The 22,734-nt window shown below is 39.8% G+C and overlaps 1 protein-coding gene and 1 long non-coding RNA gene across 2 annotated transcripts in view; both read right to left on the reverse strand.

The window, feature by feature from the left end:
* Positions 1 to 22,734, reverse strand: part of EFCAB6 (EF-hand calcium binding domain 6) — a 108,916-nt gene that overhangs the window by 80,931 nt on the left and 5,251 nt on the right. Inside the window, 1 exon segment of the mRNA XM_087766019.1 lies at positions 22,276 to 22,353. Within this exon segment, the coding sequence (XP_087622145.1) occupies positions 22,276 to 22,353 (78 nt within the window).
* On the reverse strand, positions 347 to 6,940 carry LOC148054712 (uncharacterized). Its single transcript, XR_015706671.1, has 3 exons — positions 6,804 to 6,940; positions 5,499 to 5,618; positions 347 to 454 (listed from the first exon to the last, which is right to left on the reverse strand). It is a non-coding gene; the product is annotated as an uncharacterized LOC148054712 (long non-coding RNA).

The following is a 22,734-nucleotide window of genomic DNA, read 5'->3' on the forward strand; positions in this document are numbered from 1 at the left end:
AGCAATTCACGTTATGAAACACCTTAGCCATCGAACTTCGATACACTCTCATTTTCTTTTAGCCTAAGGAATCTGCAGTTCCAATACATACATTTTTAATGGTGTGAATCTAATAAGCAAGACTGGAACACACAAAATAAAACAGAACTGGTGCTTCTGCTAGCTGGCTTTAAAAGCAAACAAGAAACCCTATGCATGGAATTTGTTCATAAAAGAAGTTGGCATAATTAACTGGCCTCAAAGCTTGGCAATTTTCTTTTCCTGTGATGCTGGCTCAGCTCCTCCACCTGTCAAAGTATTCTGAAGTATTAATGGCACCCCCTTACCTTTTCTCTAAATGCCTTCTCAGTGCGATCCAGACTGCACTCTGTCACAGCACACTCAGCTGGTGAAGACTGTAGAAAAAGTTTTTTCTGCTTCTGTTCCTTCTCTTTTATTTTCTGGCAGATTAGCGCTGTTAAGAAAACTGATTTAGCAAAGTCTGCAGCTTTGTCAGCTTCAAAGAAATAAAGCCATCTAAAACTCTTTTTAAAGACTGTTTTTGTTAACTGGATAAATCTTTATGTTCAAACAGACTAAACCAAACCTGAAATACAACTTTCTTTATTTCAAACCTGATCAGTAGTTCAAAATTATGCTAACTAATCTGTGCATTTGTTGTAGTAGCTTTTCATTTCATATTCCTTTTAAAACATAATACACATAACTTACAATTTTAATAGGTAACATTATTACATTTAATATCAGAAGGTACTACTAGAAACTAACTCCCTCTCTTTGTCAGTATGTTTCCAGAATGATCCACTACCAAAAATACATTTTCAGGAAATGGAAGACAGTGTCCTTATAGGCCTTTGATAATATACATGCCTATTGACCTTGAAAAGGCTCTTTTCTTTTCCATTTCCTTCACATGCTCCCATCTCACTGTCCTTAGTTCCCACAGTCGTTGGAAGAGCTTCCAGTTACTCTAAGTCAAACAGCCTTCCTCAATGATTCCCCATCAAAAAAACCCAACACCAAAACCAAACCAATTCTGTGGAATATTTATTTCAGCTGGGCTGAGCAGCTCATTTCGTGATGGTGGTTTGTTGTATACTGTTCTACTTAACGTGCTGTTGGCATGTACACTCTTTTGGGATAACGATTTTGCTATGGATGTGTTATATTTGATTCAGACCATAGCAGCCACAGGACAAGACACAGGCATTTTGAGAACCCTATGCACAAAGAGTATGTGCACCAAACTCTTTCAAAGGTTATTCCAGTGGTGCTGTATAGGAAAAAAAATGCTGTTCTGTATGGAAAAGGATACCAAAGTGTGACTACTCTGTGCTTTGCGCATGCTCTCCACTGTTCCCTCTGCCTGCTCAGTGGCCTGCTGAACATAGCTTTTCCTTCTTGTTTAAATAAAGCTATACTTTTTATTACTTAAACTTTTGAAAATTATTTGTGTGAATGCTCAATTCCATTTAGAACTGTCCTATTTCAATTTAGTTTTGGTTGGGTACTAATATTTGTTAAACAAATATCACTCAGTTTTGCACCTCAGAAATGAACCAGAGAGGTTACCACTAATTTATCTGGATACTTTTAAAATCTCTTCTTAGACCAGTGTTGATCAGTAATTTTATAACTACTTTACATGGACAAGGCTCCACTTCTCAAAGTGGGTGGGTGAAAAGGATCAAACTGGCAATCGGAGGGCAGGAGGCGAATTCAAGACAGTGTGGGTAGGGTAGGGCTGCAGGAAGACCCCACAAGCCAGGTCTCTGAATAATAAGAAAGAGGAGGAGTCTTAATTCGTAAGATTATTTCTCCACAATTTCAGTACCCCATGCAGGAAAAAAATCCTCTATTTTTGATAGTTATATTTACTTCTAGTAATGGTTTCAAAATAATCTTTGATAGTACTGCACAAACTTACAAAGCTCTATATAATCACAGCATGGTCATGTAAAACAGTGAGAAGAAAAAGTATTATTAAAATACTAGATATGCTGACTTCATGATTTCAAAAGAGTTTGGATTCTTCTGATCCTACTGAAGCCAATGTGAACTGTCGGTATTCAGGGCCTTTGAACATCAGGCCATCTATTCAAAATTGGATCAAAAATAATTCCTACCACCCAAGGGGAGACTTTTGTCAGGAAGAGGATAATCATAATTCAGACTTCTGGACTGCTGGCTTCTCTTTTCTAGACCAGGATATGTTTTTTATTCTTCTGTAATTCTCTTCGTGAAGTGCTAAATTTTGAGTAGGAGAAATGAAAGAGACGATGTTTGAGGCTAATGCTCTTTAACCTGCAAAGTACAGGTAAGTCTTTACTAGCTTTCTTCAGCAAAAGTAAGTTTAAATTCTTCTTTTTAAACAAAAATAAATGAAAAAATAATTAGCGGTTAGCCTCACACTCATGAAAAATTCTACTGCCAAAATATCATATGTGTACATGTGCGTACACGTTTTCTGGCAAAACTCAAATGGAAGAAGGGAGTTTACGGCATGTGGAAAAAGGGACAGGCCACTTGGGAGGAACATGGGAACATTGTCAGGCTATGCAGGGATGCAGTGAGGAAGGCTAAGGTCCACTTGGAATTAAATCTGGCAAGAGATGTCAAGGACAACCAGAAGGGCTTCTTCAAGTACACTAGTAGCAAAAGAAAGACTAGGGAAAATGTGGGCCCACTGCTGAATGAGGCGGGTGCCCTGGTGACAGAGGATACAGAAAAGATGGAGTTACTGAATGCCTTCTTTGCTTCAGTCTTTACTGCTAAGGCCAGCCTGCAGGAATCCCAGACCCTGGAGGTGGGAAAGAAAGTCCGGAGAAAAGAAGACTTTCCCTTGGTTGGGGAGGATCAGGTTAGAGATCATTTAGGTGAACTTGGCCCCAATGGGAGACACCCATGAGTGCTGAGGGAGCTAGCAGATGTTACTGTTAGGCCACTCTCCATCATCTTTGAAAGGTCCTGGAGAACAGGAGAGGTGCCTGAGGACTGGAGGAAAGCCAGTGTCACTCCAGTCTTCAAAAAGGGCAAGAAGGAGGACCCAGGAAACTACAGGCCAGTCAGCCTCACCTCCATCCCTGGAAAGGTGATGGAGCAGCTCATTCTGGATGTCATTTCTAAGCATGTGGAGGAAAAGAAGATTATTAGGAGTAGTCAACATGGATTCACCAAGGGGAAATCATGCTTGACCAATCTGATAGCCTTCTGTGATGGCATGACTGGCTGGGTAGATGAGGGGAGGGCAGTGGATGTCTACCTTGACTTCAGCAAGGCTTTTGACACTGTCTCCCATAACACCCTCATAGGTAAGCTCAGGAAATGTGGGTTACATGAGCGGACAGTGAGATGGACTGAAAACTGGCTGAATGGCCAGAAGGTTGTGATCAGCGGTGCAGAGTCTAGCTGGAGGCCTGTAGCTAGCGGTGTTCCCCAGTGGTCAGTACTGGGTCCAGTCTTGTTCAACTTATTCATCAATGACCTGGATGAAGGGAGACAGTGTACCCTCAGCAAGTTTGCTGATGATACAAAACTGGGAGGAGTGGCTGATACACCAGAAGGCTGTGCTGCCATCCGGAGGGACCTGGGCAGGCTAGAGAGTTGGGCAGAGAGGAATCTAATGAAGTTCAGCAAAGGCAAGTACAGGGTCCTGTACCTAGGGAGGAATAATCCCATGCACCAGTACAGGTTAGGAGCTGACCTGCTGGAAAGCAGCTCTGCGGGGAAGGACCTGGGAATCCTGGTGGACAACAAGTTAGCTCTGAACCAGCAATGTGCCCCTGTGGCCAAGAAGGCCAATGGTATCAGGAAGAGTGTGGCCAGCAGGTTGAGGGAGGTTATCCTCCCGCTCTACTCTGCTCTCCACATCTGGAGTATTGTGTCCAGTTCTGGGCTCCCCAGTTCAAGAAAGACAAGGCACTACTGGAGAGAGTCCAGCGGAGGGCTACGAAGATGATTAGGGGACTGGAGCATCTGTCTTATGAGGAAAGGCTGAGAGAGCTGGGCCTGTTTAGCCTGGAGAAGACTGAGAGGGGATCTTATCAACACTTACAAATATCTCAAGGGCGGGTGTCAGGAGGATGGGGCCAGACTCTTTTCAGTGCTGCCCAGTGACAGGATAAGGGGCAACAGGCACAAACTGAAACACAGGAAGTTCCATCTGAATATGAGGAAAGACTTCTTTACTTTGAGGGTGACAGAGCACTGGAACAGGCTGCCCAGAGAGGTTGTAGAGCCTCCCTCTCTGGAGATATTCAAAACCCACCTGGACGCGATCCTGGGCAACATGCTCTAGGTGAACCTGCTTTAGCAGGGGGGTTGGACTAGATGATCACCAGAGGTCCCTTCCAACCCCAGCCATTCTGTGATTCTGTGATTGTGATGGAGAAAATGCCTTGTGAAATACACTAAATTAAATGTCAAGATATGCAAACAGATTTACATTATTTTTAAATGTACTGGAAGGGCCTTTCTCACCATCTTAACTTGAGCACCTTCTTAAATTCACATCTCCATAGATCCTCATGTACACATTATGGGTACATCTGGCAGATTTTTGCTGTGTAACCTCTCAAACACAACCTTTTTCATCCACCTACAGGGCTAACTCGCTTCACTGCCTCCATTCATCCAACAACTGAATTACTGAAACACACTTTTTCTGTCTTTGAGGAAAACAACCGTATCCTGCTCTTATCAGTGACTCTTCATTCCCTAGACAACAAACATAAGCTAATGCCTTCTTTTTAAGGGTCTCCACAGCCCACGTCCTCCATGCCAATCACCTTTCATTCAGGAACGACCCCTCGTGCCACCTTGGACTGTCTGGTTCGTGCAATTTCAGACAAATATATTTTGTATCTACTCTTATTCTGACCCTTATATTTCAGAGGACCTGCCCATACATGTTCACAAACTGACTTAATTACTGACCATCAATCCTTCTTAAACATCCTTCTTTGAGTTGCCAACACTTCCATAAGTTTGGTTGCTGCTATGCTTGAAACTACCGTCATGCTGACAAAAAAATATCTTGCTGTCACCTTGAGCTCCCCAACCTGTCCAAGTTCACCATCTTCTCACTGTCTTAGAGTGTAAGTAAGTTCTTTGTTACAAAGATTACCTGTGAAGTTCAGTATGATTGAATACTGGGTGAAAACTGAGGTTCCCAAATGCTACAAGATTCCAAGTTGCAGTAAAAAATTCTTTATCTGGGGTTTATGAGCTTGTAATGGTGATTTTATTTTTTGGCCCATGTAACATGTAACCTTTTGATTTTAAAGGCAGATTTCACACACTGTTGGTAGAATTTCCCAGGCCAAAGGAAACCGGCTTTCTTTTCCTCCCTGTCCTGGTTGTATCTGCTGAGAATCAGAGGCTATCAAGGTCCTACAAAATTGCAAACCAGATCCATCAAGGCCAACAGAAATACTTCTATTGATATAACTGGGAAGAGGAAAAATACCCAAGTTTCCTCTCCTTTTCTGAGCACATACCTGGAACTTCCTTTTCTGTGTTTTTTTTCTGTAACTGTTTCTGTACTTATGCCAAAATTCTTCAGAAATTCTTTATAATCCATCACATTAGAGTCTCTAACACAGTAACGGTTCCACAGCCTAGAGAAAAAGAGCCATTTTTTAGAGAACACAGCTATTCTAGATCATACTTGTAAGGAATTGAAGAAATAAGAAATTTATGAAATCTTTAGAAACACAATATGTTAAAGATTGTGAAAAAACAAATAAGCAATGAATTGGTTTTTTTCTACCTTCCCATTACATTTTTCTCTGGTCTCTTTCCTCTGCCCAAGATTATCTATAGTGTACAAGTTGTCTGCATAATATAATTCAAATCCTACATACAGTGTCGTTTTCTTGGCCATCTACATGAACATGAATTTTAATATATCTACAGAAGGACATTTCTCATCTAATAATATAGGAATATTATGATATTCTTAAACAAATTCCAGTCTAACTTATGATAAATTGTACCTAAACTCTGTAGCAAGTTGTCTGGATTTTATAGCAGGCTGGAAAATTTGCAGCAGCTTCATCTGGGTTAAATGGGAACCTCACTTTGCAATTAGAACTAATTTCCACATGGTATTAACTTCCACAGCCTGGAAATTAATCTTTGATTGCAGGCATTTATTTTCTAGATATTTCCCTTGACCGTCAGTGAAGTTGTTAATACTGTATACACTTGCCATCCTCAGATTGTATCCAAATGCTTGGAAAAAATGAGTTTTCACCTTTCAGAATGACAACTTGTTAGAGAATTGTCCTGGTTTCAGGTAGGATAGAATTAATTTTATTCTCAGTAGCTGGTATAGTGCTGTGTTTTGGGTTTAGGATGAGAATAGTTGATACACTGATGTTTTGGTTCTTGCTAAGTAGTGCTGAGCTGTTGCTAAATAGTCGCTAAGTAGTGCTTACACTGGTCAAGGACTTTTCAGCTTCCCATGCTCTACTGGGTGCACGGGGGGCTGGGAGGGAGCACAGCCAGGGGGGCTGACCCAGACTGGTCAAAGGGTTATTCCATACCATATGATGTCATGCTCAGTATATAAGCTGGGGGAAGAAGAAGGAAGGGGGGGACATTGGGCGTGATGGCGTTTGTCTTCCCAAGTAATCGTTACACGTGATGGAGCCCTGCTTTCCTGGAGATGGCTGAACACCTGCCTGCCCATGGGAAGTGGTGAATGAATTCCTTGTTTTGCTTTGTTTGTGTGCGCAGTTTTTGCTTTACCTATTTAACTGTTCTATTTTATTTTACTTCAATTATTAAACTGTTCTTACCTCAACCCACGAGTTTTCTTCCTTTTACCCTTCTGATTCTCTCCCCCATCCCACCGGGGAGGCAGTGAGTGAGCGGCTGTGTGGTGCTTAGTTGCTGGCTGGGGTTAAACCACAACAAGATTCCAGGACCGGTTTATCACAAATTGCTGTGGGATTTATCTCCTCCAGTCCCCTTCAGAAAACACTGCTGTGACTCATGCTCATGTTTTATCTTCCTAATCATGAAACCTAGAAAGATGTATTTTTTAAAATGAAAATTAAAATTCTATTGCATAAAGAGGATCCATGAAGCCTAAAGCTAAAATGGTACCATTAGAACATCTTGTGTATCACAAGCAACTAAGTTTCTCTCAACCTTCTTTGCATTTAGCCCCATAATTAATCTCAAAATGCAATAAAACTTGTGTTTGATTAAAGCATGTCTGACAAAAATGCATCTAGTTAGTCCTGGTGAATTTGTTCCAAGGACTAATAACAGAAGAATTGATTGCTTTATTTTTTCATTTGAATTTGTCTATCTAGTGAAGATACTGCACCATACAATGTAGTCACCTCTTAAACTCCTTTTTCAAAGGCTAAACAGATTGTCTGCTGACATTAAGCTCTAAAGCATCCACAGCATCCCTTGAATCATGATTGTGGCTTTTTTTTTTTTTTTTTTTTTTGCACAATTTTCCAACATCCGGGGAATGAGAGCACCTGATTTGAAGCTGTGTTCTGGTTTTGACTTTGACAACATAGGAAAATAAAAGTCCTATTTCTGCTCAGTACTTTTTCCAGACATCTTTGGGACATTAACCCTTTTGGAGAGCCTCATAGTAGAAGCCAAAATCTTATGAAAAAAAGACAAATACCACCCATTTTCCCACCCGCAAGGGCGGGAAATTCCACTTGCAATTTATGGGACCATTTAGGTGATAAAGAGAAGAGAACCTGGTTAGCCATTTGGCAAATTTCATTTGGGACAAGAAAAGAGAGCTGCACTGTAACATACCCTGTTTTCCTCTCTATTCTTTGGGTTGTAGGGCAAAGCGTGAAGGTATGATTAGCTGCTAAGATCATCATAATTCCATCACTTTTGTGGCGTACTGAAAGACAGGAATTCCCAATCACAATATTAAATTTACTTAATAAACTTGGGAAGTCATTGACTTGCCTCTTGCCTCAGTTTCCCATTTGTAACAGTTGAATTATAGTCCTGCCCTATCCATGGGGCTATCCTGGTTATCACAATAAACCACACAGCTGTTTTTGATGCATGTAAGCCATAGATATATGCTTAATTCATGGAGGACTTCACTTCTTTTCCCCAGTAATTCCCCCCATCCTATTTCCCCTCGAGCCTTCTCTTTGAGTCTTATTAGACGGTGAGGATTATCTGTGAATTTATTTTCAAGGAAATTTTAAAGGGATTAAGATTATATTAGCTGTGAATTGTACGTATGGAAATACAGAATGAATATACAGACAGTACTCTACCATATGTGAAGGGCGGTAGAAACATATAATAAAATGGATAGATGCATTTCCACTTTGAACAAACTTTTCATGCATACATTAAAAATAAAAGGAATATTTTAAAAACATTTGTGTGATTGGATTATTTGGGGATTGACAGTTCTATTTTATGAAAATGCCATGAGAAAGATCAGGTTAATAGCAAATCTCAGCATCAGGAATTATACTTTGGTACATTTTAGATCATCTGAAATTCTCCCTTGTTTATGGCTCAGTTTTTGATTTACTGAAATACCCCAACCTACAACAAAAAACAGATGCATACACAAATTATCATGGCCTTACTACAGAACAGGAACGCTCTTCAGTCATTATCCTACATTAGTGACAGTTTTCAGCAACCCATGGTGTACTCCGCTTTCTGTCACATGAAAACAGTTGCATTCTTTCCCCTAGGAACTTTCTACTGTTACTCCTGGGCAATTTCTGCTGTTTTGAACAAAATGGCTTATTATGGATCTGAATATATCAAGGCTGGAAAGTCAATCCCATTTAATAACCAAATAGAACTACAGAACTAATTACTGGTTGAAAATTACACTTTTGCCCACTGTTCTTTATGCTCCAGCTTCCTATATAGGATCCCCATGAATAGGCAAGGATCACCATCATGCTTTGCACACCGTTAACCATATCCTTACAGGAGGGGCAGGCTACAATCTGGACACGTAACGAATGGAGATTGAGTTGGTCTTTGCAGCAGCCATCAAAATTGGGCCACATAAATGATAAAAAACAATAGGAGACTTGTTATTGCCCTCATCTGGGCATATGAAGAGAACACAAATTATGTAGCATCATTCTTGATTGATCTATATTAGTATGACTTAAAAAACCAAATTATCAGTCCTAATCATCACAATGATTAGTTTCCTTTCATAAATGTATTGACCAAGGAATGTATTCCCGAAGACTAGCTCTAAACACTGACAGCAGTCTCTTCCGTCCTTCTCTATAGAGGGAAGGAGGATAACAAGCACTACCACAGAGTGATTCAGAAATCCTAAATTATGGTCGTCATCTGCTTGCTCTCTGCATATGCTAGTATCTTTTCACTTACTAGAAAGGGCAACAAGCCTCAGGTATTTCAAGTTAGCCTTTGGATTGTCTTGCCCTTCCTGTCATTAAATGATTTCCCTATTTATTTCTATGACTTCCCTATTTATTTCCATATTTATATAACCTAAAACAATTCATAGGTTATCATCTAAAAAAAAGGTTCCAGTACCTGCTTATGTTCAATACCTGTTTAAATTTGATCACAGTTTCCTCGATACACCCAAGATGGAAGGGCTGGATTGAAACCAGCTGAAAACAATAAAAATATGTTCATTGTTACATTCAAGAGACACTGGATCAGACCCTCTTAAAGCCCTGTTCTTGCAAACACAGTCTTTCAGAGCAGACGGATTGCAACTACATTAACTTTACTGCTAGTTTTGGCTCTGATAGGCTGAAGCATCCAGCCCTCTGTAGCCATAAGATACTTGAATCAGTACCATGAATACAGCTGGATTACCCAGATCCACAATGGGAGATCTTTGCCCAAGTTTTGCTTAAAAGCTAGAAAGCTAGCACATATCTCAGTGCTGATGAGACTATTACACAAACAAGTACAAGAAAGCTAAGAATTGTACTATACATTTTAAAGTCTGTGTTTGCTTTTAATTTCAGTATATATTCCTTAAGCAACACTTCATCTGAAATTATTTTTTTAGTTAGTAATTTTAAAAAAAATTGAAGCTGACGATGCACATTTAATAAGCGTAGAAATGGCTTCTGGTTTGCTAAGTATTAAAATATGCTAATTATAAGTACAACTATCCATTATTTTCTATTTTTACACACATATGAATACCTCCTAATTGCTAAAATTGAAAAACAAACAAATGTACCCATTATACTTTTTCTGAATCCAGCCCATTGTTCAAGGAAAAGAAATTATTCTTTACGCAAAGATTTGCTCTGAAATTGCTGCCAAAGAAAATAACCTTGAGTTATTCGCTGCATAACTGCCACATGAGTACATTAAAGGTGCCTAGGGACAGCTTCGTCTTGAGCATGTGACTTTTAAGAAAAAGCTTTTAAGTTCAATATTTAAAAATTGCTGCCATATCCCTTTTCTTTCTCTGATTTTTAAATTAAATCCAGTTATCGCATATAGGAAGAAGTCAGATGGTTTTTGTTCCTATGTTTTCAATCATTTATATAACAATGAAGGTTTGTACTGCCTGACTGCAATGAATTCAGGATATCATTGGGATGTTAAGGAAATAAGGGGGTGTATATATATATATATATATATATATTTCATGGGTGGTTTTTCCCACAACACTGGAGAATGTAGCCCTGGTATGAAACCTGAATAACTTTCCTGAAACATTAGGACTAGGTGATCAAGACTGCCCAACTGTGAAAGCCTAAAAGCTGAAGACCTGGGATCTGTTCTTAAGGAGAGTTATATTTTTCACATAATCAAGTAAATCTTTAGATGGGCGGTCCATCTAAAAAGGGTTTACTTCTTCCTAGCAGTAACCAGGTTTCAGAACTGTTAGACTACTGTTTTTTTTTTCCAGAAAATTTTTAATATCTTTTTGGTGAGGTAATACAATTGCTCTGTCTCTCTGGAGTTGGGCTGGCCTATATGAGAGAAATGCTATGAGTGCAAACAGGGCGCTCTGGCAGGGTTTGTGGATCCAAAACACATCTCTGAAAATGAATATTTTCCCCTGACTATATAGTAGGTGTCCCCAGCCCAAAAGATATGTATGGGCAGTGCCTTATGTCAGGATCTCGACAGAAAAAGCCCTTCTAATAATTACAGGACTGGTCCAAAGTCCATTAAAGTTAATTGAGAGACTCGACACTGTGTCCCAGAACAACCATATCAGGCTTATGGGATAAAATATTTGTTAATCAATCCAAGGCAAATATTCAGCGGGCTTTGGCGTGAATCAGAAACAGCTGCAGAGTCCAAAAGCAGAAATCAATTCAGGAGACCACACTGTGAAGGGACAGCAGGAAGAAAAGTGATGGCAGAACTTGGTCCAAAGAACAATATTGTTTTCTTGTTTTTTCAAGATCAATGCAGAAAGAAGCATTTTTAAGTGCATTATATTATACTGTAATTCAAAACTAGAAACCTATAGGACAGCAGGGGCCCAGGCCCTATCACATGAGATGCATTTTCTCTGAAAGTCACAGCCAGAGGCCCATGCTATGAAAGCTATATTGTCCAGAGAAGTGTGATAGACAAAAGTATCAAAGAAACATGGCAGAGCAGCTGGTTGAGCATCCAATACCCCAGAACATCCCTGGACTCACAGCTTTGAAGCAGAGGCTCTTTAGATATACAGAAACCTCACTGGGAATCTCAAAAATAGAAGGAAAATTCTTTCTGATGAACCTGACTTCTTAGGCTGCTGGGTTTGGAATATGACACTCCAAGCTTCTGACCGAGGAAGGGAACTGAGTGGGAAGAAAGGGGGATAGATCATAGAATCATAGAACAGTTTGGGTTGGAAGGGACCTTAAAGATCATCTAGTTCCAACAGCTCTGCCATGGGCAGGGATACCTTCCTCTAGAAGAGGTTGCTCAAAGCCTCATCCAACCTGGTCTAAACAGTCTAAAAAGAGAGCTAGCATTTACTCGCCTGCCTGCTTATCTGCCCCTGACGTGCTAAAAACACACCTACGAAGCCCAAGGATTTGTGTTAGACTGAGGGTATATACTTTTGTCAAGGAATTTCCTAGATGGTGATTTTGAGAATCTAAATATTCCACGGAGGGCCAGAAAAGTGCCATGTGTTGTTTAGATTTTTTGTTGTTGGCTTTGAATTTTTCCTGTTTCTAAGCCATTATCGCTACTGTCAGCAGTACAGATTTTTGGACTGGTCAAGTGAGTCAATAAGGTTCCCAACATGCAAAAAAAAAAGTATTGTGCTTACCCAATTTATCAGGAATTCGGAGGGAAACACAGATATACTTGAAAGATAGTGGAGGACATTTAGATTCAAATCTCTTGGGTTGCCCATGCCTCCCCCACCAACTATGATACAGACAAAATAAACACAGTTAATAAGACCTAAGTTGCTCACTTGGACAATGTTCTTTTAGGGCATGATGATTTCAGGAGGTATAGCTTTTGTACATTAATAAATGTGCAGACAGAGGAGCAGAGTATACTCATCTGATTTATGTTGTTCTGGAGGTTTAACTGGATCTGTGCAAAATTATCAGCACAGAAGTGAATTTCACCCATAATTTTAACCATGCTTTCAAAAGAAAAGCATTTTATTCTTTTGACTAGGGAATTAATATCCTTCCTTAAATATATTATTAACATTAATTATCTTGCACTTGTACTTTGAGAAGCAAACACACTTTCAGTTGCTTTAAGGTTCATCCATCATAAGAAATTCGGGTATAATTTGAGCATATTTAAACATTCTCAATTTTACTAGGCTTCTTCAAAAGAATACCTCAGTTGTTTGTGTGATATTCCATCAGCAAGCAAATAAAATAAATGTTATATTTTATCTTTGTATTATTTCTGATATTCTTTCACAGAGGTGACTCAATATCATTATTTTTATTTGTTAAGCTTCAGAAGTTTTTCCTGATAAAACTTCATCATTTTAGAGCTCTAAACCCCCAAAATAAAAATTTGTGTTCTTTTTTTATTATTCAGCACTTATGAGATGTAGGAACATTTTTATAGATTTATTACCTTTCAGATTGCAATGCCAAACACAAGGTTTATTGTCAAATAAAGCATCATTTTGGTTTTTTGATTGCCTGCTTTAGAAGACTATTGCTTCTGTTCTATAATTGCCTGTACCAAATTATTTAATTGGTTTTGTTGATATCTAATTCTGGAAAGTATCCCAACCAGAAAAAATACACAAAGTGAAATGGTGTAGCCAGGAGATATGAACTGATGAGAATTATTTTGGAAGTTGCTCAAAATGAAAAAAATATAAAAAAAAAAAAAAATCCTAGAGCAATAAAGTACCATCCTAATTTGCTTCATTTTCTTTTAGGTCCCTATCCAGCAAATAGTATCTCCAGCTGTATTTCCTGATGGATTTCATAGACTCCAAAATCCACAGAAAGTCATTCAAAATCATAAGACACTAAACATTCTTCAGAAACAGAGTATGTAACATGAGATTCATGTTGGTTTAAGGCAGTTTGTAGCTGATCTCCCTGCATGTCATTGGCATCAATTCACAGGCATTGTCATCACTTGTTCTCTTTCAACATTTCCATCATAGTGCCTTACAAGCACAATTTCACAGCAACCCATTGGCAAAGATACTAAGGAAATATTCCACATGCTCTTTGGATGTTACTCTCCTACCCCATCATGCTTGGGCCATCCTTCTTCCTGCCACCCCTACTGCAGTCAAAGCTCCAGCTACTTCCCCCCGCCACGTCCCTGCTCTGAGAGAGCAGGCACTGCTACAGCTTCTGTCAGTACAAACTAGTAGGGGCACTGGATCCATCATATCTGAAGCACATATGGACTCCCAATGTTAATACTTAGCCACTGCTCTGCCATTGAAGAGCAATCTAGTTTCCAGACACTATACAAACATCAATCAAGGTTCACATTGTACCTCTGGGGTAAGCAAGCAATAGTCCCTTATGCAGCTGTGCAAACTAGAGCCCTAAAAGGTTAAGCATTTCTTCTGAGGCTCCTGATGAACCAGCTGCCAGGCCTAGATGACGGGGTCATTGAATCAAGCCTCTCCTTGCTTTCTGGCTTCACCCTACTTGGAGGCAGTCTCCGAGTTTCCATTTCACTGTGACACTTCAACATGAAAACCATGCTAAGGGGAGAGTAAGCAGATCATAGTACCCATGATACAACATTTCGCTGTTCACCGCCTCAAGCTGCACAGGATGTGAAGGTGTGCTACGGTAGTATTTTATTTCAAATAACAGTGTTCTTCTAAGCCATGGGCAAAAAAACAGTCATATTCAAACTACCTCCAGGAATTCAGCAAAAGCACGAAGCAGCCGCTCAGAGCTGTTGCCTTTTTCAAAGGCAAGATTTCACTAGTCACCTGCTTATCAGGATCCTTTTTCCAGTGAGAGGCAATGGCTCTCGGCTTTCTCCACTCACTGATCTCAGCAAGAGTGGGAATACGTTTTCTCATTCAGAAGCCAACAATTCTAAATCAACTGTGAAAGGGAGGGGTTCCTGGCTCCTGTAGGTGTGTCCTACTCACACACTGTCTTCTTAATACGTTGGTTCTGCTGAATAACATTTCAAAAAGGTCTTACGTATATCCTGTGTCAGCCAAAGAAACTGAAGAGGTCAAGGAACAGGCTGTCCTACACCTCTTACAAGCAGAGTAAGGAAATCCTTTCCTCTCTTCACTACTTCCTCTGGAAGAGCCTCTGGGGTTCTCACTATCTCTTCTGTTCAGCTTTCAGAGTGGAGTAGGCACCAGCACCTCCATGCAGACTCCTCAGTCGTGTCCTGGGTCTGAGGCCAAGAACGTCCACCCCCAATGTCACTCTGTAAGACTGCAGGCAAGGGGATTCCCACATTGTCCCTCTAGTATCTTAAACCCCATCCTGAAAATCAAGTTGACTGGGATGAATTCTGATGCAGGATGCATCCCTTTGGAATGAATTACCAACATATTTATCCTTGCATACTATTGCATCCATTCAGTCAGAGAAAGGCTGAAGGCTGCAACTTGCATACAGAAGATAAACTGGCAAATTAGCCTGCTGCAAGCAGCCCCCAGCCACTGTAATTCAGAAGATCACAAAAACTCCATCATTTATTGTTATTATTACTCTCACAGAAAAATCATGGCTGTTTCTTTACTTACTTTTCAAATTCTGAGTCCTTCATCCTAAAACAGGTGGTCTCAAGAATTTGCCGTAGTGTGTGCCTCTGTATCCATCCTGCACGGCTGTAGTCAAAAAGTCTGCAGCACCTGATAATGTTTTTCACATTCTTTGCAATCTACAAATTACAGGTGATTTCAATGAACAGGAAACCAATACTGACACAACTGACACAAATGCAAGCACTGGAAAGCTTTGCTAACATATAATACAAAATGCCATTTTATACCTATTTTGATAATACAGGACAACCTTCCCCAGCACAGTAGGAAATGTTATGATAACGCTCCATGAGAAATGAATATTTAGCATTTACTCAGTGTCTAAGGCAATTTCTTCTTCAAATGGCACTAGTAAACTTCAAAAGTCTTTTAGGCAAAGCAATGAATTTCAGATACAATTCATATATTTTAAACAGTAGGCAGAGGATGAACTTCCTTCAGTGACTGAAACCTAGAGATTTGCTGGAAACCAAAGATCAAAGATCAAGACAGGTATACATTTCGTAAGTACCAGTGAACTTCAGAATATCAGTGAATTATTTGTTCTACATATACCAAAGCATTCTTTTTTTCACTTCACTTCAAAAATTACCAAAATCAAGATTTAGAGGTTGAAAGAAAAAATATACATGGGACAAACTGATGAATATATTAGCATTCTAGCAATTGCAAGTCTCTTCTCCAAGTCTGTTAAAAATCTCAGCAACCTGGAGCTTAAAGTAAGCTTACAAACTGAAAACTGACAATAAAAGTAGTATTGAAGGCTTCCATGCTTACTCTGTTCTGTGTTGAATTTGCTCAGCTTACAAGAATAAAGCCTTGTTTAAAAGTATCACTCGTTTTAACTGCTATTTCTGCAAATGAAACTGGGGAATTGAGAGTCAGGCTGTGTTCTTTCTGGCTTACATAATAGAAGCAATAATAAAGATTCTACCATTGCTCCTTACTCAGTCACTCAAATGCAGCTGCCTGAGACAGAATTAAATCCAGCTCAGTTGCATATGCTCTGCAGTGCTACCAGGAGTAAGAAGGAGGAAAGTCCTTGGAGGAAATCCTGATCACAGTGGAGCTGGTACTCCAATGCAGCCAAGATTTCATATTTTGTTTATTTTAACCAGAAGAGTCAATATTCCAAGCCCTGTACTCTGACTAAAGAGCATTATGCAGAGTAAATAGGCCTATTTGTGGCTATAACCATCCACTGATATAAGCAGAGTTGCCCAAAGTAAGTAGCTATGAATCAGGCAGATTTGTCTACTCCTTGGCAACTCTGCCTGGAGAAAAAGGGTGGAAGAGGATAAAGCTTTTTATCTGGCTAAAGACGTGAAGATGGAAAAACAGTTTTTATCCATTAAAAAAGACTTTTTCTATAGTGCTAGATACAAAACAACAATGGAAATTCAAATTCAAAGAAAGGATTAGACTTCACCAGGGTAGGCTAGGATTTCTCTTTCTTGCCACAACTGGCAAAACACCACAGCTCCAAGCTTTTCACGGAGACAGAAATGCAGCAATCTTGATTCATTTCTCCCTGCAATCAGAATTAACTGAAATGTATTATTTAATGAGTGAGGCGAAGGTTTGGATACTGTGGTGCCTGGCATCAGCAGTACATTTTTCTGCCAGCTTAATACGACCATTTGTCCTTACAGGTTAGATAAGCTACATACCAACCCGTTTATGCTATCAGAATCTTTCAGCAGAGACACTAGAAGCAATGTTCCTGTTTTTTCTCCGGAGCATTAGTGATATCACAGCACTTTTAGCAACCACAGGGCCTTGCCATGGTGTCTTTGGCATAACGCTCTCTGTTGTCACTGGCACATGCCAGCTGGCTGCTTCTCCCCACCCCAGCAGTGACTGCATTTCAGCAGCATTTATGCATGTGAAGCACTTGGGGATCCCTTGGGAAGAAGGAGGACAATGAATATTTTAAATATTTTCTTATACTTCAGAAGCACAAAGGATATCCATTGAAAACACATCCTCTACAGGCATCGCAACAGGAGGAACTTCCAGACACTCCCATATGCAGACTGCAGCTTACTGTGAGACAATTTCCTGCCACAAACCACCGAAGCTCATTTTGCTACCCACACAAGTATTGCCAGTCACTGTATATCACGGTATTTTCCTCAGCAACTGTGTCTCCCATGGATTGGCGCTTGTCAGGTGCCACCTGCATCATGCATTGCTTCCCTCTCCCAGCCTTTATGGAACTTGCTTGGTGGCTCATGGTATTTGGCAAGGGTGGGAAAGAGATCTGGAAAGGGGCTGTCACGCATTCCCATTACCCCAAACTCCTGAATTCTGCCTACAGTAACATATACCACCTTTCTGGTGTTGAACGAGTCTGAGAGAGGTTTCAGGGAATTCCTGAGATAAACAGGCCCCTAGCTACGAGAAGAATTGTGCTTCGCAGAGAATGCAGCAGGCTGGATGGGGAGGCAGAGAAGTTCCGCACAGATGCGCTACGATGGCTCGCCGATCTAGGGGGATAGGCATGGAGGAGACTGGGGCAGACCCAGTGTTTCCTCTGCAGGAAACAAAAGCTGCTTGCCCTTGACACGAGGATCAGAAGCAAAATCTGTGTTCAAACTTGTGGTTGCTGCCCCTCATTAGAGCTGTACAGTCACCCTAATAAACAACATATGGGAAATCTGGGGTAATTATTTGCCAAGAAAGCAAAAATAGCAAAATTTTAATGGCAGCTTTAAGAAATATGCTGTAAGGAATAAGTTGGGGACAGAGTGGTAAAACATGCTGCCTTCTTCCATTTTTGTGAAAATGTGTCAAAAATGCATAAATTAGTAAAGAAAAACCCACACTGTAACACCTGGCACTCTCTCTGGCAAAAGGACTAGAGCTCAGATGTGCTTTCAAGGCAAACCCTGCAACACAGGACAGCTTGGAAGCTTACCACCCTGCTAACCATCCCTGAAGGGACCGTGATTGAGATCCACCGTCTCCAAAACACCCGTCTCTTCGAGAGTGGAGGAGGTGCATGTGAGCCAAGCTGGCCAGGGCAGGAAAAGGAAGACCCTCAGTCACTCTGCTTCCAGTATGTCTCAGGACAGTCTGTAGCAGTCTCCCTGTCTGACTGTCCCCTTCCCTTTGGCCAGCACACCCATGCAGAGATGTATACTTAGATTCCTGCCCTTCATGGCACCCTGGCACCAGGAGAAGAAAGGGGATGACAGGGAAGCTTTTAGAGTTGTGGTTATATACCGTATCACGAAGTGGAAGATTTCAATTTGCAAAGATCTATCAATCTAGCATATTACACGCAGAGAGATACACACATCAGATTTTGTTTGTTTTGTTAAAAAATAAAGAAAGAAAATAAATGCCTGAAAAATATTCTTCTCTTGCTATAAACACATCAGTGCTCATTTTCCTTATATTCTACTTTGGGCCATTTTGTGTAAAATCTTTAATTAAAGTTTTTCTTTGAAATTGTCATCATCAAACCAGAAGAAAGAAAGTAAAAAACGGAAGGACACAGCTGTGCATATATGAAGTGCTATTCAGTACCAAATGAATTGGAACAAAATAAGTATCGTGACTGTTATGCTCTTAGTTTTGGCTCTGTATTCTCAGTAGCACAGTCTAACTTGTCACTTTATATTGATTCCATCTGTTTACACTCTGCAGAGTATTGGCTTCCTACAGTGAACATTTCCTATTTACCAGCTGGTAAAGATAGGCCCAAACCAGATAGAAAAGAATTAGACTATTTTCAGATCCTCATAAACATAAAATCAAAAATTAATGGGGGAGGGGAGATAAGAGTAGGGAAGAGTAAGGAAAATATATGGGCCTGATGCTTGTTCATATTGACAGCCCTTTACAACCCATTAGCAATTTTTAGAGATCTTGAAATTTGTGTAGTGAGTACACAAAAGAAATCAATTTTCAGCCCTCTTTACATTGTGCTTTACATTAATAGCCTTATTGTAAATGCAAATCAATCCCAGTACTTCAGTAATCTTTAAAGAGAAACAGTTGGGGTCTGAACTTAGCTAATATAATATTCCAGTTCCCACCATAACTATGAGTGCAAGACTTCCATATAAAATGGACGTGCACATGCAGTACAGAGACATCTTTGCACTCTGACAAATTGAGTTGTAGCTATTTCTTTTTCATACTTGCTGGATTCCTTTCTTAAGGAGACTATTATCCGGAGGGGCTGACTCGCTTCAGGAGACTCCTTTTACTGTCTTTAAAAAAAGATGTTTCAGGTTGCAAGTTCTTCTTGAACAAAGTTTTATTTTTTAACATTCAGGAACACTGTGTCACTGAAGTTGAGGCTCCTTTCTGTGGTGCCATGTCCTTCTGCAAGTATTACTGGGGAACAAATCCTGTCCCTATTTTTGGAATCCTAGCAGCCAAGTCATTGAAATTACACTCTGTAAAGAAAAAGGTGGTAGATTTGGGTGCTTAGAAGACGAGCTGCCCTTTATTGAAAAGGTCTCTGCTGCGCCAGGGCAGTAGCATGCAGCCAGGGCATCAGCTGGCCGGGAACATGGAAAAGAAGGTTCTGGACTTCTGGTATGGTATGAAAATTCTGGCTCTTGTTACCCGCAGCACATAAAGAAGTGCATAACTATCCCAATTACATTGCTGCCTTACTTCCTTGAACGCTGAGTCAGTAGAAAAGAGCTCTTTCATGCACCATCATTTATATTCCCAGGCACACATCTGTTCAGCATTTGGCCCTCCTTCCCAGGCCAAGTTTTTGCTTAGGAGGCAGCACTGGGGATCCTACACATTGTGGCCATTTTCCTACAGTTTACTGTTACTTTTCTTTCTTGATCAGGTTTTTTTTACCCCTTTTCTTTAAACGTGCTTTTCCCAAGACAGTGACTTTCAGGAGTAACATTTTATTACATTTGACTAGAAATGATGGAAGGACTCCTATAGTCAAAACTAAACTTAGAGTTTTGCCCTGGCATTTGAAATACTCAAAATCTTTTCTTAGCTTATCTATGCTTACTGAGCAAGTGAGAATGGCTACAAAGGCAGTAAGACTTACTTACAACAAATACAACAAATAACTTCGGTGTCATAAAAACAGACAAGGTCAGCCCTGGATCATTTGATTAAGTGAACTGTCAGCGTGGCTAGAGTTTCTAAGTGCAGGCCAGTGATGAGAAATTCATGGCCACCTCTCAGGTCTTGGTTCCCCTATGTCTTTTCATTGACTAGAAAATGCTCTGAACCACCTGCTGCTTTTCTTCATCTTGGCCATTACGCTAGTTATGATGTCTAAATACAGGTATGTGTGGTAGGTGGTCCAAATGCGTCCAAATACAAGGAGAAAATTACTATTCCTTATTTTACTGAGGGACATTAGGAACTTTTTCTTTTTTGTTTTTTGTTTGTTTGTTTGTTTGTTTTTTAACACACACATACAAATTCAATACCCGATCAGACTTACCAATATAAGTGTATCCTTGACTGATGATATGCATCCAAACAGAAGAAGAATAAGGTTTGGCTTGGGAATAACCACTGTGATACGTTACAGATAAATATTTAAAAGAGTATAGGAACTCTTAAGTGTGTCTGAATAATTATCTGTGTACATCATGCATTTACATATCTTGCAGTACTTATTTAACTGAATTGTTCCTGGGATATATATGTAGCAGTAACCTTGCCTTAAGTTAATGATGTTTTCTGTTAATGTACTAAAATATACGTAGCAGCTCTGTTTCACAATGCTGTTAAAAAATAACATAGAACCTTGTAAATTAAATATACCAGACCTCTAATTAGGAGTTTAGAAGGTATTTTCAATTCATAAATTCTATAATAAGAAGATATTTCAGCAGTTTCTTTTGTGATAGGAAATGCTTAACATGAAAACATAAACGTTACTCTTCAGTTAGCTGCATATAGCCAAATGAATAAAAGCTATGACATTAATAACAACTATACCAAGTTATGATTGATAGGCTTTTCTACAGCGAGAAAAGATTGTCTTGGATACAATCTGTCCTAACAGCCTTGCGATATGTTAATATTTTATTCAGACTAGAGTGAGGATATATTCAGATGTCCTACTCAGTGGAAAAGAAGCAAATGGGTTGCAAATACTACTGCAGCCCTGAGGTGCAATAACAGCTGTGAAATCAGAAAGATTTTATTTCCCCCTCCCAAATTACAGGCCAAGCCCATGCCAAGCACAGCAGGAGGTTGGATTTTCCTTGGAATTTACATCAGGTTATGTTTAATGTATTTCTTCTTCTATGAACAGTCTCAGGGTAGAGCCAACAGACTGTCACACAGTGCTCTAGAAGGCATGGAATACTCCTCTCCTTGTAAATAATAACTGTTATTAGGCATGATATGTGACATTAGGTTAACTTGCAAATATCCAAATATAATAAAATATCATGATGTTGATAAACAGATTTTCATGGCTCAGTTTGTGCAAAAAAAAAAAAAAATCTAGCTTTCCCATAGTCACACCACCATTTCCTCCTCAATTTAAAAATGTGGTTTTGTGCTGTTCAAATTTGTGTGGAGATTTAAGTAGACTGAGGTCTCAGGTGGCTGGATACTTCTAAGTAAAAAGAGTACAAAATGCCTAAAATGCCGTTCTTCTGATGTGACAGAATGTTTTACACCAGTCTTGCAAAGGGCTAAACAATTACAGAAATTTTACTGCCATGGAGAATCTAGTTTCTTAAATAAAAGTCAAGTGTTGTTGCTCAAGCCACAAGCATCTAGTAACTAAGAAATAAAATCACAGTGGGACTGTGCCAGTCCTACACCAGAGATTTGTTGCAAGACTGCTTGAAAGAGAAAAGTGCTTAGGTTTTTGACGCTAAAAAGGGATTCGCAGTGTGGATGAGAGAGGCTTTTAAAATACTATTTAGTACTTCAGGATAATAAAAAAACCCAAAACAACAACAACAAAAGCTACGCCTACACGTATGACCAGATCTTCATGATACAACAACAGGACAATATCCTTTTAAACATGTTACTAAATTGACATCAGTACACCAAGAGCAACAGCTACTTATCTGAAACGAATTACTACCCCAGCATGTGGTTTCTGTGATTACCCTGGTCAACATACTTTCTCCTTCAACAGGGATTCCAGCTGACTTAATGTCATTGTTTGGCGACTGTGGCTGTTCAACCTGAAAACAAATATAATAAAAAAGATTAGATCAACATAAACCACACGTGCATCACAGCACCACTGAAGACCACTGTAGGGACATCAATGGGAGAGTTTTGTTTTAGCATGTGAACAACTACAAATGCAGGAAAGTGGCTTGATCCTGCCTTTGCTGTGACTGTTCTTCACACCTCTGCACTGCCTTTGGAGAAAATCACCACAAATCTGGATCCTTGAGCAGAACAGAGATGTGGCAGCTGCTCCTCCACCACAAGCATGATGACTGTTAGTGTAAAATATTTTTTCTTGAATTATTTTTTTTGGCTGCCATAAGGGACACAAAGGGATATTAGCAGCATGATCTGGCCCTTGGGATGACAGAGTACTTGGGAGTCCCAAG

This window comes from Nipponia nippon, unplaced genomic scaffold (genome assembly GCF_047370975.1).
Source record: "Nipponia nippon isolate SJK-2023a ecotype South Korea unplaced genomic scaffold, ASM4737097v1 scaffold_3, whole genome shotgun sequence".
Lineage (NCBI taxonomy): Eukaryota > Metazoa > Chordata > Aves > Pelecaniformes > Threskiornithidae > Nipponia > Nipponia nippon.